General features: G+C 43.9%; 1 protein-coding gene across 1 annotated transcript in view; it reads right to left on the bottom strand.

Moving 5' to 3' along the window:
• Nucleotides 1-25,502, bottom strand: part of ADCY10 (adenylate cyclase 10) — a 72,898-nt gene that overhangs the window by 32,352 nt on the left and 15,044 nt on the right. Inside the window, exons 10-19 of the mRNA XM_075609573.1 lie at nt 18,193-18,314; nt 12,566-12,642; nt 9,151-9,340; nt 7,652-7,707; nt 6,881-7,052; nt 5,929-6,121; nt 5,052-5,138; nt 4,064-4,344; nt 2,990-3,171; nt 1,608-1,748 (exon numbers count right to left, since the gene is read on the bottom strand). Of these exons, the coding sequence (XP_075465688.1) occupies nt 1,608-1,748; nt 2,990-3,171; nt 4,064-4,344; nt 5,052-5,138; nt 5,929-6,121; nt 6,881-7,052; nt 7,652-7,707; nt 9,151-9,340; nt 12,566-12,642; nt 18,193-18,314 (1,501 nt within the window). The remainder of the gene's footprint in view (nt 1-1,607; nt 1,749-2,989; nt 3,172-4,063; nt 4,345-5,051; nt 5,139-5,928; nt 6,122-6,880; nt 7,053-7,651; nt 7,708-9,150; nt 9,341-12,565; nt 12,643-18,192; nt 18,315-25,502) is intronic.

Below are 25,502 nucleotides of genomic sequence, written 5' to 3'. Positions count from 1 at the left end.
AGTGGGGTGAAGGGATGTGGAGACAAACCTCTGAGTGTATACGGCAGCGGGGTAGGGATGTGGAGACAAACCTCTGAGCGTATACGGCAGTGGGGTGAAGGGATGTGGAGACAAACCTCTGAGCGTATACGGCAGTGGGGTGAAGGGATGTGGAGACAAACCTCTGAGTGTATACGGCAGTGGGGTAGGGATGTGGAGACAAACCTCTGAGCGTATACGGCAGCGGGGTAGGGATGTGGAGACAAACCTCTGAGCGTATACGGCAGTGGGGTAGGGATGTGGAGACAAACCTCTGAGTGTATACGGCAGTGGGGTGAAGGGATGTGGAGACAAACCTCTGAGTGTATACGGCAGTGGGGTGAAGGGATGTGGAGACAAACCTCTGAGTGTATACGGCAGTGGGGTGAAGGGATGTGGAGACAAACCTCTGAGTGTATACGGCAGTGGGGTGAAGGGATGTGGAGACAAACCTCTGAGTGTATACGGCAGTGGGGTAGGGATGTGGAGACAAACCTCTGAGTGTATACGGCAGTGGGGTAGGGATGTGGAGACAAACCTCTGAGTGTATAGAGCAGCGGGGTAGGGATGTGGAGACAAACCTCTGAGTGTATACGGCAGTGGGGTAGGGATGTGGAGACAAACCTCTGAGTGTATACGGCAGTGGGGTTTGGGATGTGGAGACAAACCTCTGAGTGTATACGGCAGTGGGATGAAGGGATGTGGAAACAAACCTCTGAGTGTATACGGCAGTGGGGTGAAGGGATGTGGAGACAAACCTCTGAGCGTATACGGCAGTGGGGTGAAGGGATGTGGAGACAAACCTCTGAGCGTATACGGCAGTGGGGTGAAGGGATGTGGAGACAAACCTCTGAGTGTATACGGCAGTGGGGTAGGGATGTGGAGACAAACCTCTGAGCGTATACGGCAGCGGGGTAGGGATGTGGAGACAAACCTCTGAGCGTATACGGCAGTGGGGTAGGGATGTGGAGACAAACCTCTGAGTGTATACGGCAGTGGGGTGAAGGGATGTGGAGACAAACCTCTGAGTGTATACGGCAGTGGGGTGAAGGGATGTGGAGACAAACCTCTGAGTGTATACGGCAGTGGGGTGAAGGGATGTGGAGACAAACCTCTGAGTGTATACGGCAGTGGGGTGAAGGTATGTGGAGACAAACCTCTGAGTGTATACGGCAGTGGGGTAGGGATGTGGAGACAAACCTCTGAGCGTATACGGCAGTGGGGTAGGGATGTGGAGACAAACCTCTGAGTGTATACGGCAGTGGGGTGAAGGGATGTGGAGACAAACCTCTGAGTGTATACGGCAGTGGGGTAGGGATGTGGAGACAAACCTCTGAGTGTATACGGCAGTGGGGTAGGGATGTGGAGACAAACCTCTGAGTGTATAGAGCAGCGGGGTAGGGATGTGGAGACAAACCTCTGAGTGTATACGGCAGCGGGGTAGGGATGTGGAGACAAACCTCTGAGTGTATACGGCAGCGGGGTAGGGATGTGGAGACAAACCTCTGAGTGTATACGGCAGCGGGGTAGGGATATGGAGACTAACCTCTGAGTGTATACGGCAGCGGGGTAGGGATATGGAGACAAACCTCTGAGCGTATACGGCAGTGGAATGTTCTGCAGTTTTACAGCTTCACTCAAGCTACATGTAAATAATTCATGTCCCTCTGGTCTGGATGCCATTAGTGACATCACCTTGCGAGGATTCATCAGCTGCCACTTGACAAAAGCTGCCCCCGTGGGAGAGACACAGGCATGCATTAGTCACAACATTACTAAAGTGTACGTTATAACAGTGTGCTGGGAGTTAACCCAATCATTTTATCTGATGGCGTTTTCCATGTAGTGTTAACTTAATCGATGCTGTGCGAACTACAGTATATGACCTTTTCAGAACTTCGAATTCTTCTTTCATTAACACTATAAGAAGTCACCCGCTGTAGACACACCACTTACCACTGTGTCCTACAGCATGTGTTCCAGTCACGCTTGATATTCTATTTCTGGTGAGTCTAAGACCCTCGTGTGTAATACTGCAAGTGCCACTATAATAAAGGAACTCGTTCCAAATCACAGGGGAACAATCTGTCACATCTACCAAATGGAAAAAATAACAAGTATGCTCAACAATACTGGCACTAAACTCCAAGAGACTTGGGAGCCGTGGAGAGGTTAAGATTAATGACCCCCGATTCCCTCCACCCCATACCTTCACATAATAGGTTGCCCATGCGTCCCACCACCTTATGGATGTCTACTCAATGTCATAGGGTCTCTACATCACAAAACTGCTGTCCCCTATGCAGATTCGCGGTTGTCAGTCACGCGACAGAACACTGTTACCTCTTTATTTAATAAACCAACTGCTGTATAATACATCGGGGGCGGGGGGGGGGGGGGGGGGGGGGGGGCTCAACTCCAGTCCTCAAGCACTCCAACAGGTCAGGTTTTCAGGATATCCCTGCTTCAGCACAGGTGGCTCAATCAGTCCCCCCTACAGCACAGGTGGTTCAATCAGTCCCTGCTTCAGCATTGGTGGTGCTGAGCCTCTGATTAAGCCACCTGTACTGAAGCTGGGATATTCTGAAAACCTGACCTGTTGGGGGATGGGGTAAAAAAAAACAAAAAGGAGGAGGTTGTGGAACTAATATTGAATACAACACCTGGAACCTCCTGTACTCTCCACTTACACCTCTGCATTTTTCACATCAATAAAAAAAGAGAACTACTGCATCAATTTGTTCTATCCTTGACGTAGATTAGCCCAACTGAGGTCATTCTTGTCATTCCTTTCTCAAACAATACTGTTCCGTATTGATGTATGTGAGTAAGTCGTGCTGTGGTTTTCTGCTGGGACGTTACTGTGAAGGATGATGATGTGATGTCAGCACTACGGTAAAACGTTGTGAGATTGTTGTGCAGGATCATGATGTTCTGTGCGGTGTGGTCTACAATGTAGCATATCACTCACACTTAGAGGTCTCGTCACTCTTTATGCTCGGGTTCAAGTTCAGGGATCGAATAAAAAGTTCATCAACCTGATCTCTCTCTTCTTCCTCCACTGGCCGCAGCTCCAACATGTTATTAACATACAAACTCTTCAGCAGTTCGTCCAGGTAATAAGGCACACCATAACTCCGCTCCACCAAGAGCCTGTGAGGGATGGGACACTATATCTACTGGGCTGAAAATGCATCCCAAGCACTCAGACCGTGTACACACTTCTCCAATCCCACCCTGAAAGCTTCTGTACTCCACTGCATCACGATCCAGACTGTACCACAGTACCATATACTTGGGTACAGGAAGGGGAATATTCAACGATGAGTGAATGCTGACATCGTTGTATGCTGAGCAAGACAATGGGGCCACCTAAAAACTATATGTGACATAGCAGCACCAACGAGATCTCTACAGAAGCACATTTTCTCTCCTTGATGTGCAGCCAGAGCTGCACATTCATCTTTAAATGGTCAGCAGAACTATAGAGGGTTTTTAATATCTTCCTCTCACATTTGGGCGATGCGCCTCAATCCTCAAATCTACATGCAGGTTGTTTTTTTTTCTTCTTCATTTGTAAAATAATAATGGCCATTGCTGGTCAAACTGATAAGCTTAATTAGCGGATATGCCCACATTTGGTGCCACCCAAAGAGAAAGAAAATATATCCATTTTTCACAGGATACTAAAGATGTCAAATACATCAACCTTTTAAAACATGTTTACCCAATAGGTGGGACTACCCCTTTAATTATTCACCGCAGTACAGAATGTTTGGGGTGCCATATATCCCATTTTGTCGTACATCTACACTTTACCTGTTAAAATGACACTACAATATATACACTGAAACTACTTTCCCTACACTCCTAGGCCTATAGCTTGTACATACTGATCCAACAGAGTAATGTGGCACTCAACTCTACCTACAACTTAAGTTGACTGAAGGACTTCTGCAATAATCCTCACTTTGACCCTCTCATTCCCACCCTTGAATGACCCCCCAGTGTGAATAACTCCCAGTGGAGCACTTGTCTGACTCACTTTTCAAGGTCGGTGCCGATGCTGATGACCCCCAGGCTGTTGCAGGCGATTTCAGGGATGACGGAGCGGTGCAGTTCCTCCAGTTGAGAGAACACTGTATGGGGGCTTCTCAAGATGTGAGCAGCTGGGTAACTAAGCAGCTTCCCAGGGCGCAGGGGGCACAGCGCCATAGCCATAAATATGGGCACAGAGGCGGTGATCTCAGACAGAAAGTTCCAGGATGCAGTATCAATATAATGAGCCTGGTCTATGATGCAGACAAGCACATCCTTTTCTGCAGCCTGAGAGTGAGGGAAACCATGACATGCATAATCTCTGTGTAATATGGGAGGATTCAATGACATGCCCTACATAGAGTTTATTAGTGTACAGAAATAAGATGGGAGAAGCAGAGAACAACTCACAGATATATGGCACCTAAGGCTTTGTCCATAGTAGGGCAGCCCGCGCTCCTCCGCGCTCATGCTGAGGCTCACCTGCTCAATCAGGAGCGATTTCATGGACTAGCAGGCGAGCCAGCGTGCGCGATCAGGAGGCGAAGTTATGACGTCACGGGGTCAACAGGGGTAGAAGCCCCGACGTCAACGTCACGGCGCTGGCGTCAACGTCACGGCGCCGACGTCAACGTCATGCTGCTTTACCCTGATTGGATGATGGCAGCCACGTGACATCATCAGCGCGGTCTGAAAACATTTTCTCCTGTCGGATGAAAATCCCTGCGCCTCAGCACGCCTGCGGACGCTCGCGGGAGCCCCCTCTCAAGACATCCTTATTGAGGACCGGGCTCATCGCGGAGCGTCTGCACTGCTCAGCGCTGTCGGTCCTTCTATGGACGCAGCCTAAAGTGTACACATGGTCTCTTTGTGTCGCTGTCCATGGTACTCGAAGATCACAGTCAAAAGAAAAAAATCCATGCCTGTGCTGACTTTGTTGGGTACCTTCCCTTCTTCTCTGGGTACATGATTCCCACCACAACGTAGACACCTACCTGTTGAAGAAGTCTTAACAACAGCATCTCCATTTCTCTCCTTTTTGTGTCGGGTTCCATGAGGGAAACTTCATCGGAGATAGGAAACTGGGTTAACATAAAGAACAATCCATATCCTTATCTAGTTATAGTACCAGTGCAATCACCCTGACATAGAGGTCGACCTATCTTGTCTTTCCCTTATGGACAATTTGTCCATGTACATTCATAAACCTAAACAACAATATAGACATGTGGTTTTCAACCATTTTTTGGAAAGTTATAAACTATATTGTGTAATTACAAGCATCCCCAACCCTCTCTAATAACGTGTCTGAGATCAGCTGCATTGTAAGGAACCCCAACCCACTCTAATAGCGCGTCTGAGAGCAGATGCATTGTAAGGAACCCCAACCCACTCTAATAGCGCGTCTGAGAGCAGATGCATTGTAAGGAACCCCAACCCCCTCTAATAGCGTGCCTGAGAGCAGATGCATTGTAAGGAACCCCAACCCCCTCTAATAACGTGTCTGAGATCAGCTGCATTGTAAGGAACCCCAACCCTCTCCTGAGATCAGATACATTGTAAGGAACCCCAACCCCCTCTAATAGCGCGCCTGAGAGCAGATGCATTGTACATTTTTCTGTATATGGTACAATTTTCAAGCGACCTGAAAATGGCAGGGAACCCTTTACGGGTGTCAGGGGGAACACCTGTTGAAAAAAAACTGCTACAGACCAACCTAAAAAGAAACCTCAGTTATAATTCCCTAAAGTATTCTATGCCTCTGTTATTTTCTAGTAAAGATCATTTATCTCCAGGTCTCCTGCATAGATATTAAGCCATGAACGTAGTACGACTTACTGTAATGTAGACACACACACACAAAGACTGTACCTTAACCAGGAAGAGATTGTTGAGCAGGCAGAGGCTCTGAGAGTTAGTGCTCCGCGAGATCTTGGTCTGTAGGACTTTTTCTCTTTCAGCGTATCCCTTGCACACGTCCAGACGCAGGAAAATTGCCATCAGCGTCTGGATTGTGTAAAACGGATGGCGTATATTCATCTTGTTCAACTCCATGTCAATGACTCTGAGAGTGAAGGGGGAAAGTGGGAGAGAAATGTGGGGCGGCCCAAGAGTGAAAGACGAAACTAAACTTGAACTCCCAGTGCACATATACGCAATAGTGGAGATGTATCAACGGTAGCAAAATAAAGTGTATATAGAAGTCTATTTTGACACATTGCACGATTTTCTGTTTGTGTCAAATGGAAGAAAGTGTTTCTTATATTTGAGACAAATTGTTACACAGAAAAGTTGATGCCAGGTCTGAGGTGGCGGAATTTTTTCCCGTTAATACAAGATACGAAAGTGATGCTACATCGCTACATCGCTTTGAAATCTGTGCTTCGTGTAACTCATCCCTAACTCCTCCTATTGTCACTTCCCAAATCACAAGGGGACGCAAACGGCGCAAAAACCTGGTAGAAAGACCTTGAAACATTGACGCAGAGACGCCAGATGAAAATGAGGCAATTTGCGTCCGTTTTGCGCCACGTTAGCCTTTTCACAGTACCCCCAATGAATATTCCTTCAACTCGACGGGATTTATGTATCAGGGCAAAAGTGGGGTAATTGTCTGGAGAAATAACTGCCCCGTGTGTCGTCTCATTAAAACAGGATTCTCTTTGATACATTTTCGGAGTATTTTTGCCCCAGAATTGCGCCACTTTTGCCTTCACACAGAGAGCCCTACGTATCCCGCACAAGAAATCACTGGGTCTTATCTACTCGTGTTTGTGTGATGCATGTGCGACTTGCACAAGGAGCCAGTGACGCGGCCACCCACCTGTAGCCTTCTGTCTGCGCAAGGAATTTAATCTCTGCCAGGATCCGGCTTTTACCGTACCCCACTGCTCCCTCATACACTATGATACGCCGGCACTCCTCCCAGTGACTTCTCTTGCACTGTAGGAACCGATGCAGGGTACTGCTGAAAACTGCCATTTCCTTTTCCCGCCCTGAAGTAAGAAAGAATCCATACTGAATCATGTCAAGTATCTCCTGGACACCTGGCTGACCGTCACAGTCTAACACAATATTATTAGGCTACAGCCCCAGTCACTGTGAGCATGTGCGCGTCGGAGCGCCTGGCGGCGCGTGCACCAGTTTCAGCCGCGATCTGTGGTCTGGGACACGCGTCCAGAGAAGGGCTGTGACGTAGCCGGCGCTTGGCTTGTCTTTTGGCAACGGTGGTCGCGCATCGCGCTTTCTGCAGGCGCGTGTAGGCGGTGACTGGGGCCGGTCACATAGAGGGCCGTATCTTGTTTGCAATGCGCACGCCGCAGCACACACAGCCACGAACAGTGGGGACGGGGCCTTAGGGTTATTCCAGTCTGTCATCATACAAGATTTTATCATAGGCGAGGACTGTAAGACATTAAAGCACTTGAATCCCAGTAATTTAAACAACCCTATAATACGGGGCTCATGTCCTGTGGTTCCTCAGTCATAGGAATCATGCACAGTCTATGTCTAAAGACCTTCAACTTCTCTACACGCAGGGTCAACTACCTATCTATCTCTTCTCTGTACCACCCCACAGAGAACCCAAACTCACCTAGGAGGGGATAGTTCTCGTCCCTTTCTGTGGTCATATGAGCTTTTCCAACTGTTCTGCATCAGAGGCAAGAAGAGAATAGATGTTAGAAAGAGACAGAGCTTGGGTCTGATAATTTACCTAAAAGACCCTAATATGGTTATGAGCACATTGCGCCTGTGTATCCTAACACCAGTAATAGCAGATTATATATAGCCCCTAACACTGAGGGCACATCATACCTCAACATACTAACGCCAACAAGAAACTATAACAAGGGGCGCTGAATGCTGTTAATAACACATTGTAAACAGAAGCCCCTGATACTGCTAAACGCACATTACAGCAAAGGCTACCAAGACCACAAATAAGGCAACAAAACTCAGGCCTATTGGGATTTCTAAGAGCATATTGTAACCCAGACCAGAGACTCAAACACTGGAAAAGCCCATTAAAGGAGCAATCCATGCAATCTCCTACGTGTATTTAAAAAAAAATTAAAAAAAATTAGAAGTTCTGTAGTATTAGATAATACTTATTACCTCTTTTTTTCTATTCAACTCTTAATGCCATTTTTAATGAGTTGTGATATACTGAGCATCCTTTGATTTGTATAGCAGGTCTTAGCCCCTTCCCCAGCAGCGGAAGATATTTGCAACACTCTCCGAATTGTGATAATTTGTTGCAAATATTCCTAGCAGTTTGAGCTACAAACTGCAACAATAGATGCTACCTTAGTTATATAAAAATACATTGTAGCAGCTGAGTTACACTGACTGAAGGATTGATTGAAAATGAAAGGCAGACATTTAGTGAACCCTGGGAAGCCGGATCTTTGCTGACCGATTATGGGAGAACGAATTGTTCGGCAAATTTACGTCATTCATTTTCAATAAAGGTAATCAAAGGCTGCATATATTAAAACAATATATATATAAATGTAAATACAACTGTATGCTCATCTGCATGTCTTAGGCAGGTCTGCAACCCCGCCTTTCCCCATTATCACCCAGCACACAGCACTTCCACTGCAGCAAGGGATTCTGGGAAATGACATGCAAATGAGCACACAGTGCCACTTTTTGCTTCAAAAAACATTTTTAACATGGTTCCCTATAGGCTTAAGCTTGCTGCATGGTCACAGCTTTGAGCACAGCCAGGGTTAAGGTGCATACCCAGAAAACCACCCACAGACAGCTGTTTCGACCTTAATGGGTCTCATCAGTGTGGGGTTGATTAACTGGGCATGCAAAGAAGCTAAAGGATGGGCCAACCATAATACTGAGTTAAGCCATGGTGAGTGTATATATATATATATATTCTTTAAAGTGGCGCTTGGACTGCCGCTTTGAAAGATGGTGGCTGTATTGTCACTATAAGGACATTGTAGACCAAGTACTGTTAAGGTCCCTATAAAGACATTATAACCCCAGGCCATGATAAGCACACTGTGTGTCCTGTGTTGCAGACTGTGCTGGGTATCTGTGTTGTAACACAGCCTTTTATTCTCCCCTGCTCACGTTTTCTCCTTGCTCCCCAGGTACTGGTATATGGTGCCCGGGCTCTTAAATCCTTTCATTTCTTGGGGCGGGAGCTCGTCGAAGAAATACGCCGGCAGTTTGGAGTCACAGAATGTCTCCTGGTCACAGGACACCAGGCCAGGGTAATGCATCATCATGCGGGCAGCGAGATTCACCTTCCGCCCGATGACTTGTCCGCCAGGAGGATGGGGAGAAAATGTGTGAGATACTCACAGGCACAACCACTCATACTGGAAAGAGTTGTGTGATGTGCGCAACCAATAAACCATCCAAAATAAATATGAATTGCTAACCCACTGTGAGAATAATCACCATACTGTGAAAAATCATACACAACCTTGTATAATGTGTGAAGCAAATGCTGGCGTCTGCTGCTGTCAGTATCAGGGGGGCTCAACACCCCTAGAAATATACATTCTTCCCTATTGTGTTGTGCACAGTTTTTCTTTTTGTTTTCACAACCACTCACACACCTGTTACACCTACTCCTTCTGTTCCACCTGCTTTTATGGGTACTAGAACTTTGTGTTTGCAGCTCCCAAATGCTATTGCACACTCCTACTTGCTATACATGGGGCTAATCCCTTTACAGGCCTTCCTCTTCTCTGTCCTGTATGTCCCTTTCAGTCTCTTACAGTTGTGCCTGACTTTACTGGTACTCCTTTCCCACTACTCGCAGCCGGACACCTACTATCCGGATCTGTGTTTCATCAGCCGCACCCTCGGGAATGTTAATGGCCACCCAGGAGGACAAAGGTCTTTGAAACCACAGCTGCATTCAATCTGAACCCCTTCAGTCTACATCTGCGTCGCCCCAAAGGCGGACAGCCTTTGCCGCAGCCGAAGGGCAGCTAAAGGGTGTGAGCCGTTTGGTGATGTTAAAGATGCTCTAGTTCAATCTGAAACTCACCAGCCCGTTTATCCCCTGCACTCAATTTTCCAACTCTGTCTGTCCATGAAATGTCTGTGAATTGACTGTATAACCCTGTTCATTTAATGTAACCATGTATTGTTATAACTCTGCGCCCAGGACATACGTGAAAACAAGAGGTAACTCCATGTATTACTTCCTGGTAACACATTTTTATAAATAACTAGCTGAGAGACCCGGCGCTGCCCGGGACCAAAACCTCCTGCTCCCTCCTCTCTCCACTCCCCCCATCCCCCTCTGCCCCCCCCCCCCCCACGCCCAGCTCCAGTCCTCCCCCCCAGCGCAGCGCCGGCCATTCCCCCCCCCTACACAGCTTCGGGCGTGTCCCCCCCCCTACATAGCTCCGGGCGTGTGTCCCCCCTGTGCTGCTCCGGTCGCCGTTCCCCCCCCCCCCCCCCGAGCAGCTCCGTTCCCCCCCGCGCAGCACACAGTGAGACACACACAGTGAGACACACACACAGTGAGACACACACACAATGACACACACACAGTGACACACACACACACAGTGAGACACACACACATACACACACACACAGTGACAGACACACACAGTGACAGACACACACACACACATACATACTGTGACAAACACATACTGTGACACACACACACACTGTGACACACGCACACACTGTGAGACACGCACACAAACACACTGTGAGACACATGTCCTCGGGCACCAACAACAACTGCAGTGAGGATGCCGTCCAGTCTCCGAGCTCCCACCGGTCCAGAAGGCGCCTCTCTCCTATCCGGGCGCTCCGCCTGGTCTGTCCCGGGTGTGTTGGGCGGAGCATGTAGCGCAGGCCGCCGGGCGACCCGGAGCGTGTGCGAGCCGGCGTCGGGAGGATGGTGAGCCGCCCGAGGAGCGGGAGCAACCGCAGCGTACGCGCACCGCCAGGCAACTGGACAGCTCGGAGCACAAGTGCAACACGCAGGTGACAGGGGGGCACTGGTGAAAGGGAGGGGGGACCGACACAGGGGGCAGTGAGGGCAGAGTGACACCTCGGGGAAAGGGGGGCAATACCTGGTGGGGGTGATACCCGGCGGCAGGGGGACTCAGCGGGAGACGGGGAGACAGAGAACAGGAGGGAGAAAAAGAGAGTGGCCGGGCAGCGGTGCGAGGAGGAGGAGGGCCGGTCGAGGCCACAGAAGCAAGCAAGCCAATGAGAGGGGGGCGGGCCATGGGGAAATCTGATTGGCCAGAGACTGAGTGACAGACCGACGGACCAATCAGATTGCCCATAGGGACAGGCACATACAACGTTTTCAAAAAAATATATATAGATAATAATATTGCCTCCGCTGAGTGAGTCCCTCTTCTAGCGTACCCGCTGATACCCCATACACTGTAATAAGAAAATAATGTACAACCATATACATACTGTTTATATGTAATACACATATATGTTTCTGACTATATACTCTAGACTAAAGTAACTCCCATTGTATGTACTGTATGTAAATCTTTAGTTATATAGCGCCATCCATGTACACAGCGCGGTACATCAGTAACACACGGGACATAACAGGAAGAAGCACTTCCTATATAACAGTAACATTAGGAGGAGTCCCTGGCCTGCAGAGCTTACAATCTAACTGGTAAGTAGGGAGAACTTGCAGAGACTGTAGGAGAGTGTTAGGTTAAGTGTGTCTGCAAGGGGTCATGGTAAATGCATATGAAATGCATAGTATCAGCCATGGAGCTACCCATATGCTTCATTAAAGAGGTGTGCTTTAAGATAACACACACATTCCCAGTAAGCTCAAACCCCAACAGCCACCACATCATATATACTGTATATATTTATGTCAAAAGGAGTGCTACTGAGCGTGGCAAATGCATACAACAAAAGACAGGGGAGCCCAATGCTACATCCCATTGACAAAACATATATATGGTAATAAGTATAAAGTTAAATACTTCAATAATAATATTTTCTTGGTTATTTAGTTAAACCCTTTGGCCAAAGTGTCATAAGCCTGCATACCACGCCAAGGTATAACCAAATTTGCAGGTCCTAACAGTACACTGTGAATCTTTCCTTTACCTCTGTATGAGGGGAAACAACCACAGTAGGTTCTGTTCACACAGCAAAATGAAAAAACCTCCAATGTTAAAAAGGTGGGGAGGGGCCTTAATAGGTCTTAAAGGTGGAGAGAGAGGGTACCAGTCGGAAATTTAGGGGAATTAATACTGTTTTAATTTGTGTCTGGTAATGTATTCTAGAGCGCCGAGTACATAGACAGCACGGTACAAGTAATAATAGTGATGTACATACAGCACACATGTACTCTACATAGATACACGTAGCCCTTTCTTTATCTAACTGTTTGCAATTCATCCTCTCCTCGTTCATTCAATCTCTGTCTCCCATTTATCCCTTCCCACCTTATCACCAGCTGTCCTCATCACTACTCTCCCTGAAACCCTTCTTTCCTATCCCGACCTCCAGGTACCTGTATATTCATGACGTAACGGATGGCCGACTACCCCACAGAATACAGGGCCGCTGGTGACACCGATGGAAGTTATCCTGTAACAGCAGGGTGACAGCTCAGTGATATATTCCATAATCCATATACAGTAAACACCCAAAGCAGTGTAAGAGCAGGGTAACAAATGTACACTCACATACATGCACAGTCACATAACATGCACTGCTTAACTCTGCCGAGGTACTGGTCAAGCTATACCAGGGGTGGGCAACTCCAGTCTTCAATGACAGAGCCACTGATTGAGCCACCTGTGCTGAAGCAGGAATATCCTGCAAACCTGACCTGTTGGCGGCCCTTAAGGACTGGAGTTCCCACCCCTGGTCTATATATTTCTACAGGGATTTTTAAAAAGTCCGAACAAGAGGTTGAACCTCGTTGGAAAACCCAGTGCCAGCTCCTGGCGGTCACTTTATCCCCCGGCTCCCTGTGCCTTTATCTACAATTCGATTGTAAGCTCGATGGAGCAGTGACTCATTGGGCCTGAACAATTATTTCTACACTGCTCTATGTGTGTATATATATATATAGTAGATGAGGCTGAAAAAAGACGTAGGTCCATCAAATTCAACCTATGCTAAATTTAGACAACAGATACTTTATCCTATATCTATACTTACCTATTGATCCAGAGGAAGTCAAACAAAAAACCCCATTAAGGGGAAAAATTAATTTCTTCCTGACACCAAGAATTGGCAATCGGATTAATCCCTGGATCAACATCCTTCAAATGTATACTTATTTGGTATATCCCTGTATACCTTTCCCATCTAAAAAGATGTCCAACTTTTTTTTGAACAAATCTATTGTATCTGCCATCACAGTCTCCATGGGTAATGAATTCCACATTTTAACTGCCCTTACTGTAAAGAACCCTTTCCTTTGTTGCTGGTGAAATTTCCTTTCCTCCAACCTTAAGGGATGGCCCGGAGTCCTTAGTACTGCCCGTGGGATGAATAGTTCTTTTGAAAGCTCCTTGTATTGTCCCCGAATATATTTATATATAGTTATCAGATCCCCTCTTAGACGCCTCTTTTCTAATGTAAATAAATCTAATTTAGCTAGCCTCTCCTCATAAGTTAGATTGTCCATCCCCTTTATTAATTTAGTGGCTCTTCTCTGCACTCTCTCTAGTTCCATAATGTCTTTTCTTAGGATTGGTGCCCAAAATTGTACTCCATATTCAAGGTGTGGTCTTACTAATGCTTTGTAAAGGGGCATAATTATGTTTACTTCCCTTCCATCCATTGCCCGTTTGATGCAAGATAAGATCTTGTTTGCCTTTGCAGCTACTGCATGACATTGGGCACTATTGCTAAGCCTGCTGTCTACAAGCACTCCTAAATCCTTCTCCATCAAGGATTCCACCAATATATCTCCATTTAATTTGTAAGTCGCCTTTTTATTCTTGCATCCCAAATGCATAACCTTACATTTATCTGTATTAAACCTCATCTGCCATTTACCTGCCCACGTTTCCAGTCTCTCCAAGTCCTTCTGAAGAGAAATTACATCCTGCTCTGATTCTATTACTTTACACAATTTAGTATCATCAGCAAAGATGGAGACTTTGCTCTCGATCCCAACCTCAAGTTCATTAAGAAACAAGTTAAAAAGCAGGGGTCCCAGTACCGATCCCTGAGGTACTCCACTCACGACTTTAGCCCAACCTGAAAAAGTTCCATTTATGACAACCCTCTGTTGTCTGTCCTTTAACCAGTTTTCAATCCAGGTGCATATATTATTACTGAGTCCAATTTTCTTTATTTTGTACACCAACCTCTTGTGTGAAACCGTATCAAAAGCCTTTGCAAAATCTAAGTAGACCACATCAACTGCATTACCCTGGTCTAAATTCCTACTTACCTCCTCAAAGAAACAAATAACGTTAGTTTGGCAAGATCTATCCTTCATAAATCCATGCTGACTATTACTAATAATTTTGTTTTCCATTAGGTATTCCTGAATATTATCCCGTATTAAACCTTCAAGTAGTTTCCCTACTATTGAAGTCAGGCTTACAGGTCTGTAATTTCCCGGTTGTGATCTAGCTCCCTTTTTAAATATAGGCACCACATCTGCTTTACGCCAATCTTGTGGTACTGAGCCTGTGGAAATGGAGTCCTTGAATATTAAATATAATGGTTTGGCTATTACTGAGCTTAACTCCTTGAGAACTCTTGGATGTATGCCATCGGGGCCAGGTGCCTTATTTACTTTAATTTTTTCAAGTCGCTTATGAAGTTCTTCCTCAGTTAACCAATTGTTCATTAATATGGAGGTTGTGGCTTCCTCCTGCGGCATTACTATTGAACTTGATTCTTCCCTGGTAAACACAGAGGCAAAGAATTTGTTTAATACCTCAGCTTTTTCCTTATCTCCAATAATCTGCCTACCCATCTCACACTGAAAGGGTCCTATATTTTCTTTTCTCATTTTTTTCTTATTAAGGTACTTAAAGAACTTTTTAGGGGTGACCTTACTTTCTATTGCAATCCTTTTTTCATTATCCATTTTTGCTAATTTGATTGCCCTTTTGCAATTTGTGTTACATTCCTTATAATTCTGATACGATGTCTCTGTCCCTTCTGACTTAAAGAATCTAAACGCCTTCCTCTTCTTGTCCATTTCCTCCCCTACCTGTTTATTTAGCCACATTGGTTTTGACTTATTTCTTTTATACTTATTACCCAAGGGTATACACTGATAAGTGTGCTTTTCTAACAATGTTTTAAAGACTGCCCATTTATCTTCTACATTTTTCCCTGCAAAAACATAATCCCATTGTATTACTACTAGATTAGACCTCAGTTTATTAAAATCTGCCTTTCTAAAGTTTAAGGTCTTTGTTGAACCCAAGAAATCTATTTTTTGATCATTTATTTCAAATGAGACGATATTATGATCACTGTTACGCAAATGTTCCAGGACTTGAATATTTGATAATACTTCTACATTGTTTGATATGACCAAATCCAGTATTGCCCCTCTCCTGGTTGGTTCCTCAATAATTTGGATCATATAATTGTCTTTAAGCACCCCCAAAAACCTGTTTCCTTTTGTTGTAATGCTAATCTCATTTCCCCAGTCTATGTCTGGATAATTAAAATCCCCCATTATGCAAACATGACCCAGTTTTGATGCCTTATCCATTTGCAAAAGTATTTTAGCTTCCTCAATCTCACAGGTATTTGGTGGTTTATAGCATATTCCCACAAACATTTTCTTTATACTTTTACCTCCACTGCTAATTTCTATACACAAAGTCTCTACATTTTCATCATTCCCTTCATAGACATCATCCCTTATAATAGGTTTTAGATCCGGTTTAACATATAAACATACTCCACCTCCCCTTCTATTTGTTCGATCCTTCCAAAAAAGGGAATAACCCTCTAAATTAACTGTCCAGTCATGAGTTTCATCCCACCATGTTTCAGTAATGCCTATGATATCATACTGCTCCCTTGCAGCTATTAATTCAAGCTCCCCCAATTTATCTGTCAGGCTTCTTGCATTAGCAAGCATGCATTTAAGTTTTTTTTCAGCCTGTACTATTATCTTATCTGCTCCTTCCTTTCTGCGCCCACTTGATTTAGTCTTTAGAAGTTTTCTAGTATTATCTGTATTTACTATGGGTGTCTCACTGCTTGTCAAACTCGCACTTGCCCCCATTCTACCTCCATACCACCTTGTATCCTCCTCTATTCCATTTAGTTCATTATCTGTTTCATTCCCCTCCATCCTAGTTTAAAATCTCCTCCAACCTTTTTAGCATTCTCCCCCCTAGCACAGAAGATCCCTCTTCATTGAGGTGCAATCCGTCCCTAGAATATAGATGGCACATCTCAGAAAAGGAGTCCCAGTGCTCTAAAAACCCAAACCCCTCCTTCCTGCACCACTTTCTTTGCCATGCATTAACCTCCCTGATCTCTGACTGTCTCCCTGCGGTAGCGCATGGCACTGGTAGTATTTCAGAAAATACTACCTTGGAGGTCCGTGCCTTAAGCTTTTGGCCTAGATCCCTGTAACCATTTTTTAGGACCCTCCATCTCTCTAACTTTGTCATTGGTGCCAACGTGTACCAAGACCGCCGGGTCAATCCCAGCCCCCCCCCAACAATCTGTCTACCCAATCCGCAATGTGCCGAACCGAGCACCCGGGAGATAAAAAACGGTTCGGTTCATGCGGTCCCGGCAACAGATTGCCCTATCTACCTTCCTAATAATGGAGTCCCCTACCACCAAAATCTTTCTTTGTATCTGAGCATCCTGAGTCCCCACTGTGCTGGAGGAACTATTCCCCTGGCTGCTAGAGGAATTAGTCTCCCCCAGCCTTGCCATTTCTGCCCTGACATTCCCAATATCTTCACTCAACACGGCAAATCTATTGGGATGTCAGCTCAGAAACGACCTGCCTCTCCCTATTGCCCCTGCTTCCCATTCTAACTGTCACCCAGCTACCTACCTTCTCCACACTAAGAGCGCCACCATCTGCACCACTAGTCGAAGCAAGGGCCTGCTCAGTGAGCTCTAAACCCCTTTCAAGATTGCCAATATCCCTCAATATTGCAAGTTGCCTCTTCAGATCAGCAATCTCTGATTCTAAAGAGACCACCCGCCCACACCTCTCACAGCTGTATGCTCCTTGGAACAGCTGCACCAAGTGCACATACATGTGGCTAGATATGCATTGAGTGGCATTTTTAATCCTGCTCATTCTAGCAACTATGAAGTTTATAAGTACTAACAGTAAACTGTACTTCAATAAACTATACCTTGTTTAACCGCTTCCTTGTTCAAACTGCTTCTGGTTCTAACTGCACACACTTTAAACAACCAGCACTTCAAATCAAACACACAGATCAGTCAGTACACGCAAGCTCAGGATTCGTTAGAAGCCTCTGTTTAAATAGGGACACCCACCAGGTGTGTTAGGTTATCAATTAACCAACCACACCCACTCTGCCTCAGGCAGGAGAAAGGGAACAAAAAGTTACAGGCTTCAAATTACAACACACTTTAGAAATAGATTAACCCACTGCACACTCCCCCAAAACAGCCACCCCTGCTAGTATACCCAGTACTTCCCTTTCCTTCTGGTTCTAACTGCACACACTTTAAATAACCAGCACTTCAAATCAACCACACAGATCAGTCAGTACACGCAAGCTATATATACAGTATATATAAACAAATTGATGAGCGCACACCTATTTGCAAATATAATAGTACAACATTTTTATAAAAATCAGGCAACATGTGACCACTGCAGGTAGTCCATTTTTATTTGTTTTATTTCTATCATATTTTCCACTACCTGCAGTGGTCACATGTTGTCTGATTTTTATTAAAATGTTGTACTACTATATTTGCAAATAGAATAGAGGAAATTGGAGGAGCACTACTATAAGTATCAAAAAGTAGGAAAAAGAAGGTGTGTATCCTATAAAAAAATATTTATTGGTCATGGATAAAAAAAAGGGGGCACAGGAGAACCCCACCAACGTTTCACGCTTCACAGATCGCTTTCTCAAATACCTTGACATCCCTGCAGCCTAATGGCAGCAATATACACATTCTCCCACTCACCTGACCGTTTCGATCCGCTCTGAACACAGTAAGTGTATTTTGAAGGCGCTGCGCAGTGTGACTGCACACTCATCCTCCATCTTGTCCCCCGGCAGCCCAAACACACACAAGAAGGTGCAGCCCTGAGACAGAGAGAACAACACACTTCTATAACCCCTTTGGAGCTTAACATACTGCATATGAATACAAGAGCAAAGAATTCAGCACTCCAGTGGGCGAACACAAAAGCTAATACTTCATTACATAGTTATAGAATAGGATCAAATAGGTTCCCCTTTATTTTAGCACTCAATGCCGGAAAGAAATAGAGTGGATAACAATGATGGATCATTGTTATCCACTCTATTTCTTTCCGGCATTGAGTGCTAAAATAAAGGGGAACCTATTTGATCCTCTTTGGATCATCACTGTTAATAAATATTTCTCTGTCCCCTTTAAGCACCTGCCCAGACTGTGTATATATATTTTATTCTCAAAACGGATGAGCGGTCTCATCTCCTTTATAGTATAATAGTTATAGAATAGTCATCAACGTATCGGCTCCTACATGGACATTCTTCAAGATGGAAAAGGTCCACATAGGGACCGAGACGTTGATGATTTGTCTACAACGATGAAATTAAGTATTAGCTTATGTATTTGCCCACTGGAGTGCCAATTCGTTGCTCTCTGTATTGTATAGGAAAAATAAGGGATGTCCCCATGGGACTGATGCTACAACTTTGTAGGTATAGTGTGGACAAGTGGAGAGAGTCAGTAAGAAACCACCGCAGCAACAAGATAATCAATAAGTCCATTAACATATGATTGTAAACCTCTATCATTGATGGGGGGCGTTTGAAGCACGGCTGGTAGAGATACCCCGGAGCCCTATCTGGACAGAACTCAGGAGTAAATCACAATTCCAGCTACTGCTAGCCTCACCTGCATCTTGTGATCGAGAGGTAAATCCTGCCGGTATACATCATTCCTTGAACTGAAGGACTGCCGGGTGCTGCTGTGAAGGAGCGTTGCTTGTTGCTGTGTGATGCGGTGGTGTGCTCCTGCTCGCAAATGGTGTAGAGAGGTAGGCAAATTGTAAACAGACGGCGGTCACTGCTCCACTGAAAAAACTCTCCAACCAGGCGTGTAAAACAAAAAAACTTTAATGAATCAAAACGAACAACCTCATGTCAGTGACACTCTGACGCATTTCGTTCTGGGAACAGAACTTTATCAAAGAGTGCCTTCTACTCCGTACTCCCCCCTGTATATAGACCATAAATGATCCTCACTGGCTGAACAACGTCACGTGTAAACACTCCCACCAGTGAATTAAGTGCCACTTAAATTTGAGACACATCCGCAATCCTAGGGGGGGCGTAAGGATACTAACAATAAACAAATAGTGCAACAATGTAAACTTATTGCTGATACAACATATTACAAAATAGAAACATACTGATTAATGACAAACGGAGTTAAAAGCAAGAAGACATGTGGGTCTTAAAGGGCAGTTGCCACAATGTATATCCTGCCTGGGCACCAATATCTTAATACTATAATATACAGCTATTACTACATATATAGAAAGCTATTACAGCTACAAATATCATAATCATTTATTAGAGGAGTCAAAACTACTCTTGATTCTGTAAGTGCACAGGACTAACATACAAAGTAACATCTACCCTAAATGCATAATGGACTAATTAACATCTAAATCACGTTTATAAAAACAGGTTGAACCATGGACAGGACGCAGAAACTATCTCTAATTAAAATGTAATGTTTTGAGGATACTAATATGAATTATCTGAACAAGCTATCCACTCACATCACTATTAATTAAAGCATCATTTACTAAGTGTAAGTGTAACCCTTAGGAAATAAAGAAAGAAAGCTACGTAGTCAGAAAATGTTTTAGCTCCCAATCTATATTTATACCTGTGGGATAAAGTGTGCCTAAGGTGTGGATCCAAAACATCTCCTGTCTATTGAGTCTATTAACCCTATCGCCTCCTCTCGGGTGACACGGTACATGTTCAATTCCACAGAATGAAAAGTTCGCTATACCTCCCTTAGGACAAAGGCTGAAATGTCTGGGAACTGGATGAACACTATCACATTTCTTGATAAGCCTCACATGTTCTGCTATTCTGGTCTTTAAAGGTCTGATGGTTCGACCCACATAAGACTTTTTACACCCACATGACAGCATATAAATCACATAACTACTATTGCAGTTAATAAAGCTCGTGATCTTACTCTTCTTCTTATCAACATCACACATAATAGTTTTAGTGGGCTGGGCATAGCAGCACATAGAACAGTGACCACATGAAAAGAACCCTTGGGGTATATTTCGAATCTTGTAGTTGGAGCGGGAGTCAAAGAGACTGGGTGATAAAAATGTACCTAATGTTTTTGCTTTACGATAACTGAATCTTGGTCTTTTTTTAGCAACATCTGAAATGTCTTTATCTAGGCTTATTGTTGCCCAATGTTTGTTGATTATATCACGAATAGACTTCGATTGTTTACTATATGTTGTCACAAAAGTGGGGCACCCGTCATGAATAGGTGAATTAAACATAGTGTGCCGCTTTTTATTAATATTTTTATGCAATAATTTGGCCCTATCCATTGAGTCAGCATATGTAAATGCAGTATTGATGATCTCTTCCGTATAGCCTCTAGCTTTAAACCTGGCTGCCATTTCCCCTGATTGTTTGATGAATGAATCATTACTAGAACAGAGTCTTTTAAGCCTAATAAATTGGGCTTTCGGTATGCTATTTAGAAGAGAGCGTGGATGGCTGCTGTTGGCCCTGAGCAACGTGTTCCTGGAATTTGCCTTCCTGAAAATCTCGGTTTGGATGGTCATGTCGTTATCAATATATAGCAGTAGGTCAAGGTAATTTATATGATGTATATTGTGTTCAAACGTGAAGTTAATGTTTAAATTATTTTGATTAAGTGTGTTAATAAAAGTGAGCAGTGAAACCTCATCACCCTCCCAAATCATTATAAGATCATCGATATACCTCTTAAAGAAAATAATATTTGTGCGAAATGTATTATTAATGTGATAAATAAATTGTGCTTCCCAATAACCCATAAATAAATTCGCGTATGAAGGTGCAAAACTCGTGCCCATAGCAGTGCCTAATAATTGTAAATAAAAGTGTGAGTCAAACATAAAATAGTTATGTGTTAATAGAAAAGTGATTGATTCCAGAAGAAAAACCCCCTGGGTGACAGAAATATCTGAAGAATCTAAAAAGTGACGTATAGCAGATAAACCGTGTTCATGTTTAATGATGGAGTACAGGGAGACCACATCTAATGTGACCCACCTGTACTCCTTTTTCCAGACCACTTCCTGCAATGCGACAATAAGTTCTGACGTGTCCTTGATAAACGAGGGCAGACGGAAGACCAGTGGTTGAAGAAAACTGTCCACATACCGCGATAACCCATCTCCCAAAGATCCAATGCTCGCAACTATCGGGCGTCCCGGAGGATCTACCAGCGATTTATGGATCTTCGGGAGATGGTGGAATACCGGTATCACGGGATGTGGACAGTTCAAAAATTCAATTTCCTTATTGTCAATAACACATAATATTTTACCCAAATCAATGACTTCCGCTAATTCTCCAAGAAAACCAGGGGTAGGATCTCTTTTTAGTAATTGATAATGGACCACGTTGCTCAATTGTCTAAGTGCCTCCTGTCTATATTGAATAGCTGAGAGTACCACTAGGGCACCTCCTTTATCTGCCTTACGTATAACTATGTCATGATTTTTCTTTAGACAGTCTAATTGGACAGTTTCAACATAGGTAAGGTTCCCTGAATTCACATGTGAGTGTGTGAAACCTTGGGCTAATACTTTGAGATCACGTTCTACTAGTTTTTCAAACGTAGTTATAAATGGGCCCCGATTGAAATTTGGGCAGAATATGGATTTCCTCCTTAACCCTGATGACTGACTGCCAAAAAATGGCTGTGAAAATGTGTTAGTAGATTCACCCTGTGCCTCCAACAAATTATGTAGATCAGATACCGTACATTGTTCCTGAAACGTAAAATTATTCATTAATGCATCCATATTGGTAGAACCATCAGAATCAACATGCATCATAGGATTGGATTCAGAGTCCTGGTTCGTATAGTCCATACCACCTTTTAAAACCTCTCTCCTCAAATGATCAAATCGACCTCTGGAAGAAAAAAAATTTTTCAATGTTAATTTTCGTGTGAATTTTTGGAGGTCAATCACAGTTTGGAAAAGGTGAAAGTCCTGGACCGGAGCAAATCCCAGGCCTTTGTTTAGCAATGTAAGCTGTTCATATGAAAGTTCAATACCAGATAGGTTGATTACATTATTATCAGTTGCGTTCACGTGTATTTCTTCCTCTTTGGTCTCCCTCTGCCTCCCCCGTTTCCTTTTGGATCTTCTGGTCCTACGTAGTTTTTTGACCCTGATGGAAGTGATGAGGGGGGTACAATGACAGATGAGTTGGCTGGTCTAATGTTAGTTAACGAAATGGAAGATCTACTATCGCTCCTCGTTCTTCCCTGATTATCCGAAATATTATCCGATTGGCCCTCAAAAGACACAGAATGTGACCTAGTTTCATAGTCAGAGTTTTCTGAGTCGAAGCTGGAAGTCTCTGTATGCCTGGTTTTTAAGATAGATTTACCCGGTGTTTTATACGGGCGTTTACTGGAGGTTCCCTTGGGTGTACTGAAACCAAACCTCTCTCTAGCTCCCTGTGGCCTTTGCCAGCAGTACACTTGGCCTTTGATGTAATCAGCCTTATCCCTCTCAAATTTATTGTGCTTTTTGTCACTGATATCATCCTCTATGACTTCTATATTTGATAATAAAGTTCTATCATTTTTCACAAATTGTTCCATTTTGGCAAATGGTTGTAGTTTGGCTCTTAGAATATTAATGTCCGACATAATTGCAGCTTTCTCAGTCAACTTATGTTGTATAATTAACTCCATTAGTTGATTAGAACAATGGTCTAAGATTTTGACCCAATCCAACTCAAACTGCTTATTGGTAAACCCAAAAGTGGGCGTTTTCTTGATCCGCAGACCTCTGGGAATTCTACTGCATCTAACATAATTCTCCAACGATGTGATTTCCCACCAAAGTTTAATATTCTGGACTAACAGTCTCTCGAGTTTAACAAAGTAATGTGTTAAATCTGACGGTATTTCGTATGTAATATCCTTAATCTCATCAAACAGGTGTGCTGCTTTCTTTGTCCTTTTAGTGTCATCACCACAAGCATGAACATAGGTATCTCCTTCTCTAGACTCTTGTGGTGATGACACTAAAAGGACAAAGAAAGCAGCACACCTGTTTGATGAGATTAAGGATATTACATACGAAATACCGTCAGATTTAACACATTACTTTGTTAAACTCGAGAGACTGTTAGTCCAGAATATTAAACTTTGGTGGGAAATCACATCGTTGGAGAATTATGTTAGATGCAGTAGAATTCCCAGAGGTCTGCGGATCAAGAAAACGCCCACTTTTGGGTTTACCAATATGCAGTTTGAGTTGGATTGGGTCAAAATCTTAGACCATTGTTCTAATCAACTAATGGAGTTAATTATACAACATAAGTTGACTGAGAAAGCTGCAATTATGTCGGACATTAATATTCTAAGAGCCAAACTACAACCATTTGCCAAAATGGAACAATTTGTGAAAAATGATAGAACTTTATTATCAAATATAGAAGTCATAGAGGATGATATCAGTGACAAAAAGCACAATAAATTTGAGAGGGATAAGGCTGATTACATCAAAGGCCAAGTGTACTGCTGGCAAAGGCCACAGGGAGCTAGAGAGAGGTTTGGTTTCAGTACACCCAAGGGAACCTCCAGTAAACGCCCGTATAAAACACCGGGTAAATCTATCTTAAAAACCAGGCATACAGAGACTTCCAGCTTCGACTCAGAAAACTCTGACTATGAAACTAGGTCACATTCTGTGTCTTTTGAGGGCCAATCGGATAATATTTCGGATAATCAGGGAAGAACGAGGAGCGATAGTAGATCTTCCATTTCGTTAACTAACATTAGACCAGCCAACTCATCTGTCATTGTACCCCCCTCATCACTTCCATCAGGGTCAAAAAACTACGTAGGACCAGAAGATCCAAAAGGAAACGGGGGAGGCAGAGGGAGACCAAAGAGGAAGAAATACACGTGAACGCAACTGATAATAATGTAATCAACCTATCTGGTATTGAACTTTCATATGAACAGCTTACATTGCTAAACAAAGGCCTGGGATTTGCTCCGGTCCAGGACTTTCACCTTTTCCAAACTGTGATTGACCTCCAAAAATTCACACGAAAATTAACATTGAAATTTTTTTTTTCTTCCAGAGGTCGATTTGATCATTTGAGGAGTGAGGTTTTAAAAGGTGGTATGGACTATACGAACCAGGACTCTGAATCCAATCCTATGATGCATGTTGATTCTGATGGTTCTACCAATATGGATGCATTAATGAATAATTTTACGTTTCAGGAACAATGTACGGTATCTGATCTACATAATTTGTTGGAGGCACAGGGTGAATCTACTAACACATTTTCACAGCCATTTTTTGGCAGTCAGTCATCAGGGTTAAGGAGGAAATCCATATTCTGCCCAAATTTCAATCGGGGCCCATTTATAACTACGTTTGAAAGACTAGTAGAACGTGATCTCAAAGTATTAGCCCAAGGTTTCACACACTCACATGTGAATTCAGGGAACCTTACCTATGTTGAAACTGTCCAATTAGACTGTCTAAAGAAAAATCATGACATAGTTATACGTAAGGCAGATAAAGGAGGTGCCCTAGTGGTACTCTCAGCTATTCAATATAGACAGGAGGCACTTAGACAATTGAGCAACGTGGTCCATTATCAATTACTAAAAAGAGATCCTACCCCTGGTTTTCTTGGAGAATTAGCGGAAGTCATTGATTTGGGTAAAATATTATGTGTTATTGACAATAAGGAAATTGAATTTTTGAACTGTCCACATCCCGTGATACCGGTATTCCACCATCTCCCGAAGATCCATAAATCGCTGGTAGATCCTCCGGGACGCCCGATAGTTGCGAGCATTGGATCTTTGGGAGATGGGTTATCGCGGTATGTGGACAGTTTTCTTCAACCACTGGTCTTCCGTCTGCCCTCGTTTATCAAGGACACGTCAGAACTTATTGTCGCATTGCAGGAAGTGGTCTGGAAAAAGGAGTACAGGTGGGTCACATTAGATGTGGTCTCCCTGTACTCCAT

Source organism: Ascaphus truei, chromosome 7 (assembly GCF_040206685.1).
Source record: "Ascaphus truei isolate aAscTru1 chromosome 7, aAscTru1.hap1, whole genome shotgun sequence".
Lineage (NCBI taxonomy): Eukaryota > Metazoa > Chordata > Amphibia > Anura > Ascaphidae > Ascaphus > Ascaphus truei.
Note: the sequence above shows the minus strand (reverse complement) of the source record. Positions and strands in the feature narration are given on the sequence as shown.